The 21,629-nt window shown below is 44.8% G+C and overlaps 1 protein-coding gene across 3 annotated transcripts in view; it reads right to left on the bottom strand.

The window, feature by feature from the left end:
- HIPK3 (homeodomain interacting protein kinase 3) overlaps positions 1-21,629 on the bottom strand; it is a 159,927-nt gene that overhangs the window by 108,536 nt on the left and 29,762 nt on the right. For all 3 annotated transcript variants that reach the window (XM_063944518.1, XM_063944520.1, XM_063944519.1), the window contains exon 2: positions 645-1,734. In XM_063944518.1, the coding sequence (XP_063800588.1) occupies positions 645-1,734 (1,090 nt within the window). The remainder of the gene's footprint in view (positions 1-644; positions 1,735-21,629) is intronic.

Below are 21,629 nucleotides of genomic sequence, written 5' to 3' on the forward strand. Positions count from 1 at the left end.
GTACTTTATCTCTCTCTGAGCTTTGATATATCTGCCCCTAAGTATTCAGTGTCACTAAAACAATGCACAGTAGACTTTGGCGTGTCCCTTAGTTCTTGCGTTACAAAAATGCTAATTGGACAGGTATTCTAGAATTCTCCATATACACCATTTCTCTTTAAAGAGCATATAAAGAAGCCCAAAAATCAAAAGAAGCACAATCTACCAAAGATTGTGTAATGGCAAATACAATGCTTTCAATACACAAGTCATTGGTTCTTGGGTGTGAAACAGGAAATAAAATATACATCTATATCAAAGAAAATATAAAGATATTCTGCAAAAGTAAAAAAACCACCATAAATACCCCACTGATACCTGAGCTTACGCTGCGGGGGGTATAATAGGTCATAAAAAGTCAACAAAAGCTTTTATAAACCCAAACACATTGTGTCGCCAGCAACTGATTATCAGACTCCCATTCAGCCATTACTTTATAGAAATCTGGGGGGAAAGTGTGTAGAAGGGGAGGTCGGGTAAAGAAGACAGAAAGATTAACCTGTTAGGGGAAGAAACATCAGCAACGGAAAGTATTTAACACATTTGAGCACATATAGCATACACTTAAATAAAAATAAAAAAAGAATAAAAAAAATAAGCAATACCTGTAGTAGCGAGACTGCAAATAGGTCGAGCAAACAGTCTTTGATTTATGGCTAGCAGAGCCGAAGTCTATTACTTTCACCCTGTATGGTTGTCTAACAGGATCCACCAGCATAATGTTTTCTGGTTTGAGGTCAGCATGGATTAAACCAAGACTCTTAAGTTTTTTCAGTGCAGTAGCTACCTGCTGCAGGATGGCCCTAATGACTTTCAGGGGCAGAGGGCTAAATTTGTTTTGCTTTAAGAAGTCATATAAGTTCTGTTCCAACATCTCGAAAACCAAACAGGTGTGACTCCGGTGCTGAAAGCATTCATATGCACGCACAAAGTTAAACTCATCTGCGTTCTCACTGCTCAGCCTGGCAAGGATGCCCACCTCGATCTGACCTTGGCGTGCATAAGAAGGATGGTTCTTTAGAATTTTCACTGCCACAACTTCATTTGTACCCCTTTTCCAGCACTTGACTACCTGTCCAAAGGTTCCGCGACCCAAAAAATCAAGTACTTCGTACGTATTTTTAACCGAGCACAACACTTCATGCTGTACCAACTGATAGTCTCCATCCACACTAGCCCCATTCTGCTTTGAAGCTCCTGTGGTTGCCACGACAGTTACTGGGTTTGCTGCATTGCCAGGCAGCATAGCAGGCAACACGGGCAATTCGTCAACGATCTGCATGGTGCCACCCTGGTTCTCCAACCCTAAACTCTTACGCTTCAATCCACATCGCTGATGCGTGTCCAGCAAATCCGACGCGCTATCCGGTCTCTCTTCTGGATCTGGCTGCGCCTGCGCTGCTGGGTCCCCTGGAGCACCTGTGGTGGTTTTTAATGTGGCTGCGCTGGTGGTCTGGGATGCAGCAGTCTGCTGGCGAGGTCTGTCAGATAGATTCTTTGTCTGCAAAGGAGCCCTACTCTTGTTGGATGGATGTGCAAATCCAAGGTTTCTAGCATTCAGGTCGGTGCGTGGATAGCTCCTCTTACTGTACACACAACTGCTTGGTTCTACTTTCAGTTTCTTCACACTACAAAAGGCACTTGACTGAGTTTGATAAACATATGGTGGGTACACCAAGACTTGTGAGGCCATACCTGAAAACAAATGAAAAGGAGATGATTAAAACAAGTGTTACATTTAATGTAAATGCAATCGCAACAGTCATAATTCATGAAAAGACAAAAGAAACAGCAGATTATTAGGGTGAACGGTGATAAGTATCTTCCCTTTACCTACAGCTACCAACTGTGACGGTTCAATTCATCCCTTAGTGGTAAGAAACCTAAATACACCTGGTCCTAGGTTCATCCTGCACTGTACTAAAACATGGGGGTGGGGATGGGCGTGCTTTGGAAGTCATGTGAGTTGTCAGTAGTCCATGAATTTTATATATCATTCCCATTTGGAGATACATGCGTGAGGGCTAATCAGCCCTAGATCTGGACAGTCAGGACAAGTCTTTCAGTGTAGTCTTTGATGGAAAAAACAAACAAAACATTCATGTGTTTCACCCCACGCCCTGCTTATAAGTGAAATGAAACCAAATAACGGACAACTGTAAACTTGCAAGGTTAACAGAAGTTGACAGGATTTTAGAAATCTTCTCGCAGACAGCACAATGGGCCACATGTTCCATTACAACCGGGTGTGGATCACTGGGTTGACATGAAGTAGGTTTACAGGGTCATTTGGTCAACATGAAAAAAGTAAACACCACAAAAAATTTTTTGCCAAAGTTTGTTTATGTCATTTTGTAAATGTAACCACATGTAAGGCAAATAAATTAGTGTACGGTGTCTGCTCGCCATGCTTCGGACAGATTACTATTCCCAATCGTAGTCCACGTAAATTATGAAAAAGTTAAAAAACAAACTTGTATCGACCATTGCCATGCCAACCATTTGACCAGTCGTCCTAATACATGTTGACCATATGGGTTAACCTATTGACTGCCGACATAATTACTGTTGACCTACCATCCGGAACCCTTCCAACCCGCGTCCTATCTGTGTGACGTATGTATGTCAGTGACTATTTCTGAGGGTTTTCTTCAGATGTTTCAATATAGTTCTAAGACCTGCTAAGTAGATTATCAGGCTGCTAACACAATGAATCCTGGTGTTTGCGTGGTAGAGAATTCTGACTGTAAGCTCCAATAGGGAAGAGGATGAGATGAATGATAACACATTTTCTGCATAGTTCATTTCAGTGTAATATTGCGGTGTTATATAAATAAAAATGATTATATACAGTTCCATATGTAAATATTACTTCATTTTAGGAATCTTATATCACTGTAGAATCAAATGAGTAAAATCATGTAATAGCAGGGAGATAAAACACTACATAGGCCTCATAAAGTTTAGATAGAATGACAAGTGTGGTCTACATAGATATATAGTACAGTAGTGTTCACGCTAGGCTGTTTGAGAGGGCAAAATGCGCCCTGCTAAAATAGCAGCCCGCTCTGCCGCGTGAATAGTTGCCGTGCGCACATGCACGACATTGATTCACATTAAATGGAGGCATGCTCCAATCAGTGATGTCGCCAGCTGGGGCACGCCCTCATTAGTAATGTTGCCTGACTTCAGTGGGGCCACGCTTTCTCTGGTCGTGCACTGTGTCCGCAACCCCTGTATCCTGCCTGCTTACATCCTAGCGGGAACACTAGTACAGTATAGTGGTCACTAAATCCCCATGCTGCTAGACATTTATTATCAATTAAACAGGCATGCTAAATAGAGAAGCCTGACGCCATCACCGATTAAAAGGTCACAGTGGGGAAAGACCTCTTTAATCATGTATAAACCTTGGACTCATCGGAGTTGTGGCTATGGGATTTCCTAAGCCCCAGTGCAAAGAAATACAAGCATGCACCACTGATAAACAGGCCTCAGTCTATATCAGTGATGGGGCACGGGTGTGGATCATTGGGTTGACCAGAAATAGGTCGACCACATATGGTCAACATGAAGTAGGTCGACTGGGTCAAAAGGTCCACAGGGTCATTTGGTCAAGTTGAAAAAGTTAAACACCGCAAAAGGTAGACACATTTTTTATAAAAAGCTTGACGTGGGAATGTGCGCATTACATTTTTTCAACTGTATCGCCCATTGACTTGAATTGGCTACAGGGATCGGTAATGACCTTGTAGTGCTAGTAATAAGTACATGGCACACTAGTACATTTCACAAGCTTTTATATTTTCTTGTGGTTTTAAATAGAAAACAATTGCAGTGGGTGTGAGGAGTAAGAATGTTTTCTGATTTTCTCTCTTTTTTTATTCTGTTAATTCTCATTTGCTGCTAGTCATTACATCATTGTAAATCCCAAAAGGGGTAGGTCAAACGGGTTGGGCCACCATATCAAAGCCAGACACCCGGCTTGCTGCGCTCGCCACAGGTTATGTTCTCGCTCTATAGGTGTTGTGGACACCCACACGTGGGACTAGTCCCTGTTTTTTGTTGTGCGTTTCGCCCCTGAGGGTATGGAAAATCGTTATTTTAATCTACAAATGTCAGGACTTATTTCAGAACCACTTGGGACATCCCCCTAATGACTCATTAGGCATTTGGAAGTTTTCAATTAGCTTAACTGGGCAAATAATTACATGTCATTTGGGGGGTAAAAAAAATAAATAAATGGTCTCAAATTACACCAAAATCTACTATTTCTTTAGATTATGCAACCCAAATTTCATTCAAGTATTTATGTCAACAAAAACAAAGTTGTTTTTGATCAGTTTTTACTACATTTTAGCCGAATCAAATTACACCAAAAATCATATTTTATTCAACCTTTTTTGGCATTTTTCGTACAATTCCTTTGTGATTAAACAAACTTTGTTAGCTTCTTACATTCTGTCCCTTTTGAAAAAGAAAATGCACAAGTCAGCTGACACCTTATAAGTGCGTCTAGTACTTTCCTTATGCGCACAAACATCCCTGTCATTTTTGGGGGGCGCAGGAAGGCCTCCCCACTTTATGTACTACTGAAAGATCGCGTTTTGTAGAAAATTTGCACATACTCGCTGTGACTACCGCAAATTGGGATTCCTCAGGTGTGCGCATTCATACGAAGTCTGCGAGTACCAGGAAAAATTAGCATTGCAGGCTTGCACCTATTTGGATTGAGTCCAATAAATGAATTCATTTATTTTGGCTGATCCTCAGGAGGAGGTATCCACAATGCACTACAGCAGTCCTGGCCAACCTGTGGCTCTCCAGATGTTGTGAAACTACACATCCCAGCATGCCCTGCCACAGTTTTAGCATTCCCTAATAGCAAAACTGTGGAAAGGCATGATGGGACTTGTAGTTTTACAACAGCTGGAGAGCCACAGGTTGGCCAGGCCTGCACTACAGTGTCAGTTGTAGAGACAGTATAGGATGGAGCACTGGAATAGGAAAAACCTCAGAATAAGAGAGAGACTATCATAGATTGAGTGATAAATGTACGTGCTATAAGGTTGTAGAAGAAGGTAATTTTAGAACATTAAATTTCAATTATATTTCTCTATCTAATTAGGAACTGTCTGCTTAATAGATTACAGTTTAATTAATTTTATTCCTTCATAAGATGGCATTATCTAAGCAACGTTTTTTTACCTTCCGAAGCTGCGAGTAAAGGCACCGATAGGGTTTAACATACCGGGAAAACCGCTAATCCCGCCTTTTACAGTAAATTGAGAGCCCAGAATAGCTCTAGGTTTCACATCTGAAGCTATTCAATGAGAAACTGCCTTTTCCCTGTGGGTTAAATCAAAGTTTAACAAGCGCTAACCCATTGACTGCATGTAACATGTGGAATTAATGTGTTTCCCTGCGTGTTAAACCCTATCAGGGTGCCTTCTCCTCTCAGCTCCTGAAGCTACACAGAAAAGTCCATCTCTGGCTCTTAATGCATGGAGTAAACCCTGCTAATTGAATTGACCAGGTAGGGTAATTAGCTGTAGGGTGAACGTTGCAACTAATTGGAACTCTCGCCCCTCAAGTGTCCAAAACGTTAAGTGCGCAGTTATGCAAGTTCTATAGACAATGTCACTCTCAAATTGAGAATTTAATTTACCTTTTGTGAACACATGTAAAAAACATGTACCCAGATTAATATAGAATTTACATAAAAACTTAGGAAATATGTAATTATTGGAGTCGTCTCTGTGGCTTTTCAACTCATCTCATCATAGAGGCTATATAAGAATTCACCTATTTAGTATTTTATTCTCTGACGTCACTGAATGAAACTGGTTTAGTGTGGAATGCTATCACATAAGCGTATAAAGCTATTTCCTGATCATAAAAATATGATTGATTGCATAAAATTATTGATCCTTTCTTGAGAAACACATGAACCGTAGCACAATCAGTCATCTCCAGAGGTTACATAACGGATTAGGAGTCCATCTGGGCACAGTCAAGAGTGTTCCAACAGATTTAAAAATAAATACACCTTGCCAGGGAGAGGTCCGCCAGTTGGTTAGTGAATAAACAGGAGTCCATCATAAAGTTCTAAGAACGTTATAAGCAAACCAAGAAAATGTTACTGAAAAGCACAAGTCAGCGGAAAGACAGAAGATGATTTCAAAGAAATAGAATATCCATTGGAGCGCTGCCATGTCCATCAGAGAAAAAGAGAAAACATGGTGCAACCGTGACTTTGTCTAGAGCAGGTCGTCTTTTAAAACTAAGGATCAAGACAAGAAAGGCGCCTATTGGCGGGGTCACCAAGACGCGAGGGCAACCCAGATTTCCGACTGAGAAATGGTGAACAGCAACAGCCTGGGCACTCAACACAATCTTGTTTTCTTATATGAGGGGAGCAAAGGGAAAAGTATAGATAGATCTCATGGTCTGAGGAAACCAGGGTGCAGATTCAATTGGGCTACACACATCGGCCATTTACGGTAGTGACGACACTGTACGTTTTCCACAGAGGTGCGAGGAAAAGCTTGTGGTGGAGGCGGCAGGCACATTGTGCCATTCTGGAATGGCACATTCTGTCCAATGCGTAGAACTGGTCCCCCCTGTCTGAGAGCAACAAGTTTTGTGGAAACTAATATTATGCATTTTACCAAGAACAATGCCTCTACTATGAAGAATCAAGCTAGTGACATACAGTTATGGGGATGGGCCTCACAATTTAAATAACTAAGGCAATATTAGAAAGAAGAATGGGTGATATACATAGATAGCAGAGACACACCCGAATAGACTCACCGCTGTAACTGTAGATAAAGGTTTGTCTACCAAGTTGTACTAAAGGAATTACTGCCTGTGGATTTAAAGTCCAGAAATAGGTTTTGGAGTTGTTGTTTGTCGTTTCAGATCAGAGTATTTTTGTTGATCGCTGGTAAGAAATCCCAAATCAATCCATTTAGAAGAAAACATGTGAAAATTCCACTGGAGCCAAATACTGTTTATAGCCGCAGAGCGCTCGTGGTGCCTGACAAAATGATTCACAGCAAATATCCACAAACTGAAGCACATTCCACTTGCACGGATGTCTTTTTAGCTGAGACACAAGTTCTATTTCAGCAATAAATAGCCAATAGTAATAGTAATAGTATTTTTGTGCTGTTTGCAGGTAAAGTAATCTAATGGTTGCTATGGCTGGATGCATTCATCTCTGTGAGGAATACATACGATATCCCGGCACCGGGATGCCGGCTGTCAAAATCCAGACAGCGGCCTTCCGGAGTTTAAAATCCAGACAGCTTTTTAAAAAGGTAACCTACCCCAGATCCCACCCCCCACCCCCAACCTGCCTTTTCCGCAGCCTGACACGAACCCTCCCCTCCCCAAGCCCAACCCTAACGCTCCCCAGTGGTGCCTAACCATAACCCTCCCCGACCCGCACCCTTACCGCAACCCTCCCCGGGGGGGTGACTAAACCTAATTCCCCCTTCCCCGGTGGTGCCTAACACTAACCCCCAGGCATTGCTATCCATGTCAGGTTGCCAGTGTTGATGCCGAATGCTGACATCTTGACTGCATCCCCTCTAGGATCAGTATGTAATACCAACGGATGGGATGTCGGCTGTCAGTATACAGACAACTGCACACCGCATCCCGCTCGTCAGTAGGCCGGCAGCTGGGCCAGCACAGAGAGTCTCCTTGCCGGCTCACCACGCTGCGGACTCGGTGGCTCGCCATGGGTTCTATTCCCCCTCTATGTGTGCCATGGACACCCATGAATGGGAATAGCCCCTGTAAGCGGGGATTCCAGCTGGCGGCATTGTCAGCAGTCGGGATTCTGGCACTGGTATCCTGACCGCCTGGATGCCGACTGCAAGCAATTTAACTGCATCCCTTGGGATGGCTGCAGCTGAGCATGCATCTGAGGAGCTGCTGCTATTATGGTGTTCACAAATAAATAAATAAATAAATATACACACACATACATATACACACACATTATATTATAATATATATATATATATATATATATATATATATATATATATATATATATATATATATATATATATATATATACACATATATATTATTGTAGTAGGTTTAGGATTAATCTTTATGTTTGCCTTGTAGAAACAGCTACCAGATGGTATACCTACCGTGCACTCACAGCCTTCATTCAGCCAGAATGCATCAGCACCTGTGATTTGCACAGTAAGGTACATATGTAAATGTCAGCTAGCCTCTCGGTCTTATAGCTCACATACAAATAAAGGTACACAGCGACATAACTATTAGAGCATAGAATCTATGTACTGTATGAAGTAAAATACCCCTCCCAGATGGGCAGTTATGCCCTGTACAAACAGATTTGATTAGAGAAAATGGCCAACCCATGTGAAACCTTCTGTCAGCTCTATGGGACCTTGGATAAGTCAGACAACTAATAGACTAAAAAATAACTAAAACATCTACCATGATCATTGTAACTTTATTTGAAAAAAATGTTGAACAGGCAACAATACTACACAGCCATTGTACACAGGTTAGGAACCTACTGTACTTCAACAGTGAATGGGAACAATGTAATAGCTCTACAACAGCAGCGGGTAACCTGGCAAATCTTGGGTGCAGCACTGGACAGCAATATAGTTGTTAAAACGCCTGCACATTTAATTTACTATTGAGTTTAAGAGTAATCAAAAGATTTAATTGATGAGATAAACACCTATCGGTTAATAACATCTCAGCAGCCATGTTAAATAAGTGTGCCAAGCTGTAAACAAACAAGTCGCAAAGGCTCGGAGGGCTGCATGTGGCCCTGGGGCTGTGGGATGCCCATCACTAGCCCAGAAAGCGCCTTGACTCCTGTTTGGATAGAGCGCTATATAAATAAAAATAAGAATTTACTTACCGATAATTCTATTTCTCGTAGTCCGTAGTGGATGCTGGGAACTCCGTAAGGACCATGGGGAATAGCGGCTCCGCAGGAGACTGGGCACATCTAAAGAAAGCTTTAGGACTATCTGGTGTGCACTGGCTCCTCCCCCTATGACCCTCCTCCAAGCCTCAGTTAGGATACTGTGCCCGGACGAGCGTACACAATAAGGAAGGATTTTGAATCCCGGGTAAGACTCATACCAGCCACACCAATCACACTGTACAACTTGTGATCTGAACCCAGTTAACAGCATGATAACAGAGGAGCCTCTAGAAAAGATGGCTCACTACAGCAATAACCCGATTTTTTGGTAACAATAACTATGTACCAGTATTGCAGACAATCCGCACTTGGGATGGGCGCCCAGCATTCACTACGGACTACGAGAAATAGAATTATCGGTAAGTAAATTCTTATTTTCTCTAACGTCCTAAGTGGATGCTGGGGACTCCGTAAGGACCATGGGGATTATACCAAAGCTCCCAAACGGGCGGGAGAGTGCGGATGACTCTGCAGCACCAAATGAGAGAACTCCAGGTCCTCCTCAGCCAGGGTATCAATTTTGTAGAATTTTACAAACGTATTTGCTCCTGACCAAGTAGCTGCTCGGCAAAGTTTTAAAGCCGAGACCCCTCGGGCAGCCGCCCAAGATGAGCCCCCTTCCTTGTGGAGTGGGCATTTACAGATTTTTGGCTGTGGCAGGCCTGCCACAGAATGTGCAAGCTGAATTGTACTACAAATCCAACGAGCAATAGTCTGCTTAGAAGCAGGAGCACCCAGCTTGTTGGGTGCATACAGGATAAACAGCGAGTCAGTTTTCCTGACTCCAGCCGTCCTGGAAACATATATTTTCAGGGCCCTGACAACGTCTAGCAACTTGGAGTCCTCCAAGTCCCTAGTAGCCGCAGGCACCACAATAGGTTGGTTCAGGTGAAACGCTGAAACCACCTTAGGAAGAAACTGAGGACGAGTCCTCAATTCCGCCCTGTCCGAATGGAAAATCAGATAAGGGCTTTTACAGGATAAAGCCGCCAATTCTGACACGCGCCTGGCCCAGGCCAGGTCCAACAGCATGACCACTTTCCATGTGAGATATTTTACCTCCACAGATTTAAGTGGTTCAACCAATGTGACTTTTGGAACCCAAAAACTACATTGAGATCCCAAAGTGCCACTGGAGGCACAAAAGGAGGCTGTATATGCAGTACCCCTTTTACAAACGTCTGAACTTCAGGGACTGAAGCTAGTTCTTTTTGGAAGAAAATTGACAGAGCCGAAATTTGAACCTTAATGGACCCCAATTTCAGGCCCATAGACACTCCTGTTTGCAGGAAATGTAGGAATCGACCCAGTTGAATTTCCTCCGTCGGGCCTTACTGGCCTCGCACCACGCAACATATTTTCGCCAAATGCGGTGATAATGTTTTGCGGTTACATCCTTCCTGGCTTTGATCAGGATAGGGATGACTTCATCCGGAATGCCTTTTTTCCTTCAGGATCCGGCGTTCAACCGCCATGCCGTCAAACGCAGCCGCGGTAAGTCTTGGAACAGACAGGGTCCTTGCTGGAGCAGGTCCCTTCTTAGAGGTAGAGGCCACGGATCCTCCGTGAGCATCTCTTGAAGTTCCGGTTACCAAGTCCTTCTTGGCCAATCCGGAGCCACGAATATAGTGCTTACTCCTCTCCATCTTATCAATCTCAGTACCTTGGGTATGAGAGGCAGAGGAGGGAACACATACACTGACTGGTACACCCACGGTGTTACCAGAACGTCTAAAGCTATTGCCTGAGGGTCCCTTGACCTTGCGCAATACCTGTCGAGTTTTTCCCAACGGTGTATAATCATGTGGAAGACTTCTGGGTGAAGTCCCCACTCTCCCGGGAGGAAGTCGTGCTGAGGAAGTCTGCTTCCCAGTTGTCCACTCCCGGAATGAATACTGCTGACAGTGCTATCACATGATTTTCCGCCCAGCGAAGAATCCTTGCAGCTTCTGCCATTGCCCTCCTGCTTCTTGTGCCACCCTGTCTGTTTACGTGGGTGACTGCCGTGATGTTGTCCGACTGGATCAACACCGGCTGACCTTGAAGCAGAGGTCTTGCTAAGCTTAGAGCATTGTAAATGGCCCTTAGCTTCAGGATATTTATGTGAAGTGATGTCTCCAGACTTGACCATAAGCCCTGGATATACCTTCCCTGTGTGACTGCTCCCCAGCCTTGCAGGCTGGCATCCGTGGTCACCAGGACCCAGTCCTGAATGCCGAATCTGCGGCCCTCTAGAAGATGAGCACTCTGCAACCACCACAGGATGGACACCCTTGTCCTTTGTGACAGGGTTATCCGCTGATGCATCTGAAGATGCGACCCGGACCATTTGTCCAGCAGGTCCCACTGGAAAGTTCTTGCGTGGAATCTGCCGAATGGGATTGCTTCGTAGGAAGCCACAATTTTACCCAGAACCCTTGTGCATTGATGCACTGAGACTTGGCTCGGTTTTAGGAGGTTCCTGACTAGCTCGGATAACTCCCTGGCTTTCTTCTCCGGGAGAAAAGCCTTTTTCTGGACTGTGTCCAGGATCATCCCTAGGAACAGAAGACAAGTCGTCGGAACCAGCTGCGATTTTGGAATATTGAGAATCCAATCGTGCTGCCGCAACACTACCTGAAATAGTGCTACACCGACCTCCAACTGTTCCCTGGATCTTACCCTTATCAGGGAATCGTCCAAGTAAAGGATAACTAAAATTCCCTTCCCTCGAAGGAATATCATCATTTCGGCCATTACCTTGGTAAAGACCCGGGGTGCCGTGGACCATCCATACGGCAGCGTCTGAACTGATAGTGACAGTTCTGTACCATAAACCTGAGGTACCCTTGATGAGAAGGGTAAATTTTGACATGAAGGTAAGCATCCTTGATGTCCCGAGACATCATGTAGTCCCCTTCTTCCAGGTTCGCAATCACTGCTCTGAGTGACTCAATCTTGAATTTGAACCTCTGTATGTAAGTGTTCAAAGATTTTAGATTTAGAATCGGTCTCACCGAGCCGTCCGGCTTCGGTACCACCACGGTGTGGAATAATACCCTGTTCCCTGTTGCAGGAGGGGTACCTTGTTATCACCTGCTGGGAATACAGCTTGTGAATGGCTTCCAAAACAGTCTCCCTGTCAGAAGGAGACATCGGTAAAGCCGACTTTAGGAAACGGCGAGGGGGAGACGTCTCGAATTCTAATTTGTACCCCTGAGATATCACCTGAAGGATCCAGGGGTCTACTTGCGAGTGAGCCCACTGCGCGCTGAAATTCTTTGAGAAGGGCCCCCCACCGTGCCTGATTCTGCTTGTAAAGCCCCAGCGTCATACTGAGGGCTTGGCAGAGGCAAAAGAGGGTTTCTGTTCCTGGGAACTGGCTGATATCTGCAGCCTTTTTCCTCTCCTTCTGCACGGGGCAGAAATGAGGAATCTTTTGCCCGCTTGTCCACGAAAAGACTGCGCCTGATAATACGGCGTCTTCTCATGTTGAGAGGCGACCTGGGGTACAAACGTGGATTTCCCAGCTGTTGCCGTGGCCACCAGGTCTGAAAGACCGACCCCAAATAACTCCTCCCTTTAATAAGGCAATACTTCCAAATGCCGTTTGGAATACGCATCACCTGACCACTGACGTGTCCATAACCCTCTACTGGTAGAAATGGACAACGCACTTAGACTTGATGCCAGTCGGCAAATATTCCGCTGTGCATCACGCATATATAGAAATGCATCTTTTAAATGCTCTATAGGCAAAAATATACTGTCCCTATCTAGGGTATCAATATTTTCAGTCAGGGAATCCGACCACGCCAACCCAGCACTGCACATCCAGGCTGAGGCGATTGCTGGTCGCAGTATAACACCAGTATGTGTGTAAATACATTTTAGGATACCCTTCTGCTTTCTATCAGCAGGATCCTTAAGGGCGGCCATCTCAGGAGAGGGTAGAGCCCTTACAAGCGTGTGAGCGCTTTATCCACCCTAGGGGGTGTTTCCCAACGCACCCTAACCTCTGGCGGGAAAGGATATAATGCCAATAACATTTTAGAAATTATCAGTTGTTATCGGGGGAAAACCACGCATCATCACACACCTCATTTAATTTCTCAGATTCAGGAAAACTACAGGTAGTTTTTCCTCACCGAACATAATACCCCTTTTTGGTGGTACTCGTATTATCAGAAATGTGTAAAACATTTTTCATTGCCTCAATCATGTAACGTGTGGCCCTACTGGAAGTCACATTTGTCTCTTCACCGTCGACACTGGAGTCAGTATCCGTGTCGGCGTCTATATCTGCCATCTGAGGTAACGGGCGCTTTAGAGCCCCTGACGGCCTATGAGACGTCTGGACAGGCACAAGCTGAGTAGCCGGCTGTCTCATGTCAACCACTGTCTTTTATACAGAGCTGACACTGTCATGTAATTCCTTCCAACAGTTCATCCACTCAGGTGTCGACCCCCTAGGGGGTGACATCACTATTACAGGCAATCTGCTCCGTCTCCACATAATTTTTCTCCTCATACATGTCGACACAAATGTACCGACATACAGCACACACACAGGGAATGCTCTGATAGAGGACAGGACCCCACTAGCCCTTTGGGGAGACAGAGGGAGAGTTTGCCAGCACACACCAGAGCGCTATATATATACAGGGATAAACTTATATAAGTGTTTTTCCCCTTATAGCTGCTGTATATTTAATACTGCGCGTAATTAGTGCCCCCCCTCTCTTTTATAACCCTTTCTGTAGTGTAGTGACTGCAGGGGAGAGACAGGGAGCTTTCCTCCAACGGAGCTGTGAGGGAAAATGGCGCCAGTGTGCTGAGGAGATAGGCTCCGCCCCCTTATCGGCGGCCTTATCTCCCGTTTTTCTATGTATTTTGGCAGGGGTTAAATGCATCCATATAGCCCAGGAGCTATATGTGATGCATTTTTTTGCCATCCAAGGTGTTTATTATTGCGTCTCAGGGCGCTCCCCCCCAGCGCCCTGCACCCTCAGTGACCGGAGTGTGAAGTGTGCTGAGAGCAATGGCGCACAGCTGCAGTGCTGTGCGCTACCTTGTTGAAGACAGGACGTCTTCTGCCGCCGATTTTCCGGACCTCTTCTGCCTTCTGGCTCTGTAAGGGGGCCGGCGGCGCGGCTCTGGGACCCATCCAGGCTGGGCCTGTGATCGTCCCTCTGGAGCTAATGTCCAGTAGCCTAAGAAGCCCAATCCACTCTGCACGCAGGTGAGTTCGCTTCTTCTCCCCTTAGTCCCTCGATGCAGTGAGCCTGTTGCCAGCAGGTCTCACTGAAAATAAAAAACCTAAACTAAAACTTTCACTAAGAAGCTCAGGAGAGCCCCTAGTGTGCACCCTTCTCGTTCGGGCACAGAGATCCAACTGAGGCTTGGAGGAGGGTCATAGGGGGAGGAGCCAGTGCACACCAGATAGTCCTAAAGCTTTCTTTAGATGTGCCCAGTCTCCTGCGGAGCAGCTATTCCCCATGGTCCTTACGGAGTCCCCAGCATCCACTTAGGACGTTAGAGAAATGACTATTACTACTACTACTACTACATACATGTTTTCTGCCTCTCCAATACACATTCTAGACTTTTGTTACGTAGATATAAAACAGACTGTGTGTGTGTGTGTGTGTGTGTGTGTGTGTGTGTGTGTGTGTGTGTGTGTGTGTGTGTGTGTGTGTTCTGCATGTTTGGGTGAGACTTTGCTGGATGGTCATGCGTCTTCCCATAGAGATGTATAGAAAATCGAGTGAAGCTGGTCTATTATATTAAGCCAGACAAACATTGTGCAACTAACAGCTCGACCCACTGCATACCAGTGGAGCAGGCCAATAAATGCATTCTCTGGATATGACTGATCAGCAATGATTGGACGGCTGTCCATGAAATATCTGGCAACACGCCCAACTGATGCAACCACTGGTCAACTGCATCTGGCAGTGTAAAGGGCCCCATACACTAGAGCGATAATGGCCGATTTCATCCGATTTCGGGCATTCGGCTCGATATATCGGATGAAATTGGGTATTTTGGAGGTGTTTCCGATCCGATGTGCGTTCCCGTGAGCATCGGATCCTCAAGATTGAATGTGCTGCACATTCAATCAGGTCCGACCTGGGGGCATGGCTGAGATCGCCCAAGATACATCATATGCAAAAGGACAGCATACAATGTATCTTGGGCGATCCTGCCCCCCGGGAGGCTGCCGGGGTGATCGCCTGCAACATGTGGTCGCATAAGTGTACGGGGCCCTTAAGCACTGCAGCGGCTGACTGTCCAACATTTCCCCTATTCCGTTCCTGGGGAGGAAAAGTTTCCTCTTCGGGGGAGGAACCCAGATATTGTGTGGCCATACACTATGTCACAGTATACGGCTACGATACCTGCTGGTTTCAGCCTGTCAGGTAACATGTCTGATGGACACAATGAGTGGGATACCTCTAATTTTTGCAGTCAACCCTCCAAATTTCTATTCACACTGCCCTCTGAGAGGGATCCAGGTATTCAACTGCATCCATCCCAGTACACTCTGCTGTGCGTGTTCTATAAGACGCAAGCACACACACCGTATAGGACAGCTGTCATCAGGAGAACAATCCTTTGCTGCAATGTTCATGCATACGGCGTAAACAAATGCATGGGATGAGTGGCGGAATGCACTGTGCATCATGCATCTCACTCTTTATCTCACAACGTACGCCCAACAACATTAGACTGTAACGTGATTAGCCAGACCCTGTGGTTATGGCTGGTGGCATATGGCCCCCTAAAGACTGATACCAGTGACAAATAAAAAGTGACTTTACTGTCACTCTTATAGTTTCCCCTGACATCTGTAAACATTAGAACAAGCACTAAAGGTAGCTGCCGTAATTACCAAACACAAATGTGACAGATTATACCGTATTCAAATTAAAAGAAAAAAAAAAATGTACCCGACATTGAAATCTGTAGCTTCATTCTTAGATACTTTAACACACGGAAGGTGAAAGGACTACAATAAGCAGCTGACGGCATACACAACTACTAGTAACAAGCCTTTCATGTCATTGTAGCAGTGTTTGTACAAGTCAGGACAATGTCAGTGCAGCGTTACACTGTAACCAGTGCTATTTCCTCTAGCAAGCTGAATATTTTCCAGCACACTTCACAGAACTGATGTGGAGAAACATTAACTTCCTTTCCTGTATCACGCACTGTGTCCCACGCACAGTGTCATGTGACGTTCACCAGCACAGGGAGGCGCCGCACGTCTAGCTGTGCAGGTGGAATAAAAGTGTTTTGTGTTAGTGTTCACCTTCCATCGCCCAGCAAAGATCAGACTACTGCTGGGTGTGTTTTATTTATACTGCTGTATTATAGAATAATAACTAATTATTGTTTGTTATCTCCTCCCCCGACATACTTTCCTGGCCTACATGGAAACATCTGCCTACAATCACCCTGCAGTGACCTTACCTGTAAATACAATACCAGGAGGGTCACCCTTTGGTCTGAACCATGATCTCCTCTAGCCTTGTCCAACCAATTAAGAAACCCAAATTGCTTAAAACCAGGGATGATCAACAAGCAGCCTAATGGCCACACGCTGCCCTCCAAGCCTTCACTCGCTCCTCCAGCTTATTTGTGAGTCTAATGCTTGCTAAAACCACCTGCTGACGTGTCATTACAGATCTGCGTCTATTTTTTGTAATTAAATGTATTGCTTTAGCTTTTTACAGAGGTTAAGGTCAGAGCGTGTTCCTTTTGAAGGTTAGAGGGCCCATGTGGCCGCTGAAGCGCATCAGGAAGTCCATCAATGATTTAAACATTGTGGCATCTTTGTGAAAAACAGGGCTTGACAAATCCCAGGGGCCAGGAAGCCATTGCCCCTAGATTGTGCTGCCTGGCTACCAGATTATGCAGGGAGGGAAGAAGCAGGTCTTCTTCAGCCCCAGCAGAGATGCATGTGCCTGCCTATATTGCGGCAGCCATTACATGCACAGGACTGCATGTGCTGACTGTCTGTCCAGGATGTAGTTATGCGACCAGCGGTCAGGAGGCCGCCAATCACAACACTGACCCCTGCATTCCGCCAACACTAAACCCCCAACAGGCGGCATGCGGACTAGCAGAAACTATTCCCACTCTCGAGTGTCCTCGACACCCATAGAGTAGGAATAGAACATGTGGCGAACGCTTTGTTGCGCTTCCCCCAGCATTCTGCTGCTGGGATCCCGCGGTCGGTATACTGGCCAACCCGTCTGTCCAAGACTGTGTTGACTGCCGTGCCTAGCCGTCACAAGCCTGCGCTGTCTTCTGTCTACAAACACCGGCTGCATAGAGCTCTCCGATAAGAGGGTCTATGCGTGGCAGGGATTGCGGCTTCGGAGGGGGCAGTGTGATGTGACCACAAGATAAGGGGGGGGGGGGGGGGGGAGAATGATGCGGAGGGACTGGTTTGCCTGTGGGGACCCCTTAGTTATGTGACCGTGGGGTTGGTTTGCCTGGGGGTGGGAGGAAAAGCTGCTCAGTTATGTGGCTGTGGGAGGGGGGGGGAAGAGAGTGTTCAGGGGTTTTTTTGTTGGAGGTGGGCGGACGACAACAATGGTCTGGCTTTTACACTTTCATCCTGGCTCCTAGATTTTAGAAAAATTTGTCAAGCCCTGGTGTAAATTACTGCATTTCCCAAAATTTTTTACTGCTGAGCACAAACTAACCAATTAAGGTACCCCAGATATTGCAAGACTTCCTGTGTACCTCTAAGGTGCTCAAGGGAACACTTGCTGGATTTTGCAGGACATATCCAGTTGTATTGCCGTCCCTTAGGGCTACATTATATAGAACCACTGTCCCAAAGCATGCTTCATTTAAGTCATAATATGCAGGATGTATTATTAAGATGACACTGTAGCCTACGTACCTAACCAGATGAGAAAAGTCTTTATAGGAACTACGAAGTCAACTGCTGTCAAAACATGTCATCAGTATATGCACACGCAAGCGTGCTGGAAGCGAACGGAAGACGGAGGACTTTACAGGTTTCCTAAATATAGCTGTGCTTGGAAGGGCTGATAAATATACAAGATGCTAATAAGATGATAGTCATCAAGGTGTAAATAGAAGTGATTACTTTCTTAAAGGGGAGCTACAGCTGAAGTACAAGAAGTCCTTATATGTGAGGGAATTTGGTAACCCTGCACAAACAGACCGCATGTATAACTGACGTAGTAAAGGACTGCTGAATGTCACAGACTGGATTATGTCTCAGACTCTTTTCTTTCGCAATCCCATATCATAATGAGGGGAATCTTTACATAGGCTTATAGCAAGCGAGGTAAGAAACATATAAAGGAACAAATTGTATTTCAAGAGTAGTGAACCGATCAAACTTGGCAACATACAAAGAGGTAAAATACTTCAAGTACATACGGGACAGACCACACAGAGTTAATGCACTGGTTTCCCTATGGACTTGTTAAGCTGAAGACAGTATCTGCATTTGTCTAACTGACTACTAACAGCAACCCACTGATGCCAGTTCTCCACCTCCAATCAATGCCAACCATATTTTTATCGCATAAGAGCAGATTATGGGTCACAAAACGTCCCTTCTGACACTATATAGTGTGGGGTTTGTATGTTCTCCCTATGTTTGTGTAAATTTCCTCCGTGTACTTCCTATTTTCTCCTATACCCCATAAAACATATTGGTAGGTTAATTGGCAGCTGACTAAAGTGGATATTAGTGTGTGTTTGAGAATTTTAAGTGTAAGCTTCAGTGGGCCAGGTACTGATGTGTATGACAGATATTCTGTATACTAGGCTACGTAATTGATGGTGGTATATAAATAAACAATAAGGATTGAATTTAGTTGTTTTGTGGGTGGCCATCGGAGCAATTCTATTGCCTGCCACCCCCCATAGGTCATAAGTGCAGTGTGTGCGCATGGCCAGAAGTACTGGGTTTAGTTGCAAAAAGCGGCAAGTATTGCTTTGGCTGTCTAAATTCCAGACTTATGACACCTTTCAACTCGTCACCTCAGGAGGCCACAAGCTGAAATGTGTCCCCCTGCGGCCATTTGCACTCGAATGGTGCAACAATTGAATTAATCCATCGTGCGCTATCCGGGGACAGCTGTGGGGTAAAACAATTGAATTGCCCCTAAAAATGATAACATAATAGAGCAGAAACATTATATTAAGTTTAGCCATATCTCTAATGCCATTTAGAATACATGATACAAGCTTGAAACTGTGCATTAAAGAGTCATGAAATGTTTATGTTGTGGTTTTGTTGCAGTCATAGTAACCCATAATAACAAAGCCTAAAAGACATGAGAGCCTAGAGATAGTATTTTCTTTTCCCTGAGGGTGTTGCTAACTCATGTGACCAATGAAGACCACCCCCTAAGCCCCCCTCCCCGTTACCAAATAAAACCTTTTCTTTATTTACCTTTTATGTCCACTGCCCTGTGTAGACGCCCAGAGAAGCTGTCTGGCAACGATTAGCCAGGGTTTAGTGCACATTCTGTCCTGGTGAACAAAGGGCCACCTGCAATCTGTTTGCTGGGGACTGACTCTAACCTGTTTCATCTGCTTCTAATGTTCCTCTCAGAGATATGTCGTAAGGGCCTTAAATTGGTTGCCGTGCTGCATAGAAAAGATAGCCTAATAACAGCTAAAATAACCATAGGGGCAGACATCCCCCACCTGAACAGGAATGGCATCTAGATTAATTTAAATGTCCAATAGTTATTTTGCATTTTAAGTAACCCATTAAAGTTTAATCAGTAATTGGTTTGATTGATTTTGTGAGTTGTGCCTATTCAAAGCACCGCATGGGATGAAAGAATGTGTACAATCCTTCGATTTCTCTCACAGATCCGGTCGAAATCGAAGGGTAGCACCGATTATCTCACAAGTGTATATGCACCATTAGGCAGCTGCTGATTATAGTGACTCTCTGTGGGATGGGTGCAACTCAATTCAGTGGGAGGTTCCGCCAGGCATAGCGGCAATAGGGTACATATCGGGCACTCATGGTAGTACCGACATTGAAAGCTTTGCAGTGCCGGCGGGTGTGGTGCACCGTTGCGGAATGGCACATTGCACCAATGTTGCGGAATTGAGTTCCCTCATCTGTGAGCTGTAGTTCTGACTGTGTCTAAGCGCACAGTGTTTGCTGTCAGTGGGTGAGGCTGACTCAGGGATTTCTCACTTGGAATTTGATCCTGCACAGAACTCTCCGGTTATTTTTGGGACGATAGGTGTGCACAGTTTGACGCAAGCTACATACACAGCATGGTTGTAGCTGCCAAATGCTTCTCGCATTATAGTCCCATCCCCATGTGATACTGGCTTACTACAGGTTATGGACATAGCATCTTTTCGCTGCAATGCCATACGCTTAAACATTAAAACAAATTATTAATATTTTGATGTATTTAAAAAAAACTACGATTAAATGGAACTTTTGGGATCGGGGACATTTTAGTACAGAACCGCTCTGTGTGAGGACAGTGATATGAATCTATTTAAAAAGCTCTAAAAAGCCTTGCTTTTTGTAATTGTTCTCCATTAGCTAACACTGGTGGTTATTCCGAGTTGTTCGCTCGTTGCCGATTTTCGCTATGCTGCGATTTGTTGCTAAATGCGCATGGTACGCAGAGCGCACGTGCTAAGTTATTTTACACAAAACTTCGTAGATTTGCTGGTGTTCCTGCGGCACTTTTCAGTCGCACTGCTGATCGGTGAGTGATTGACAGGAAAGGGGCGTTTCTGGGTGGTAACTGAGCGTTTTCCGGGAGTGTGCTAAAAAACGCAGTCGTGTCAGGGAAAAATGCGGGAGTGTCTGGCCGAACACAGGGCGTGTTTGTGACGTCAAACCAGGAACTAAACTGACCGAGCTGATCGCAATCTAGGAATAGGTCTGGAGCTACTCAGAAACTGCAAGAAAATATTTAGTAGTAGTTCTGCTAATCTTTCGTTCGCTATTCTGCTAAACTAAGATACACTCCCAGAGGGCGGCGGCCTAGCGTTTGCAATGCTGCTAAAAGCAGCTAGCGAGCGAACAACTCGGAATGAGGGCCATTGTCTTCACCTTGTTCTGTCTATAGAGGAAGGTCCATCCAAAGAGGGAGAGTCTGTTCCTTCCTTTGTAGGCCAGATGCTCCTCCTCTCCTTCCTTTTCCCAAATGATCTCACATGGCCTAATGGAAGTATAGCAATAGCAACTGAAACTCTTTGCCTGGAACAACAGCTTAATCAGATGTTCTGTCTCAGCTACAGTTTCCCGATCACTTCCCCAGCTTTAACATCTTTAATCACCACGAATCACAGTGATGAGAGATTAGTTATCAGTGCAAATATTAACCACTTAACTGATGATTTCCCCCACCCAAAAAAACGCTCAGAAATTGTCATTTTTTTTAATGAGTGAATTAGGTGAAGAACATGAATTTACCCCTATCCAAAATGATTTTAGTAAAAAGAAAAAAAAAATTGTTTTAAATTTTTTTTTTTCTTAAAAAAATAATATATTTTTCAAACATCAGAACATTGTTCGGGAACACAGCGACCATCGGAACATCGGTACCATCGCGACTTTAGTTTT

The sequence above is a fragment of the Pseudophryne corroboree genome, chromosome 11, assembly GCF_028390025.1.
Source record: "Pseudophryne corroboree isolate aPseCor3 chromosome 11, aPseCor3.hap2, whole genome shotgun sequence".
Taxonomy (NCBI): Eukaryota; Metazoa; Chordata; class Amphibia; order Anura; family Myobatrachidae; genus Pseudophryne; species Pseudophryne corroboree.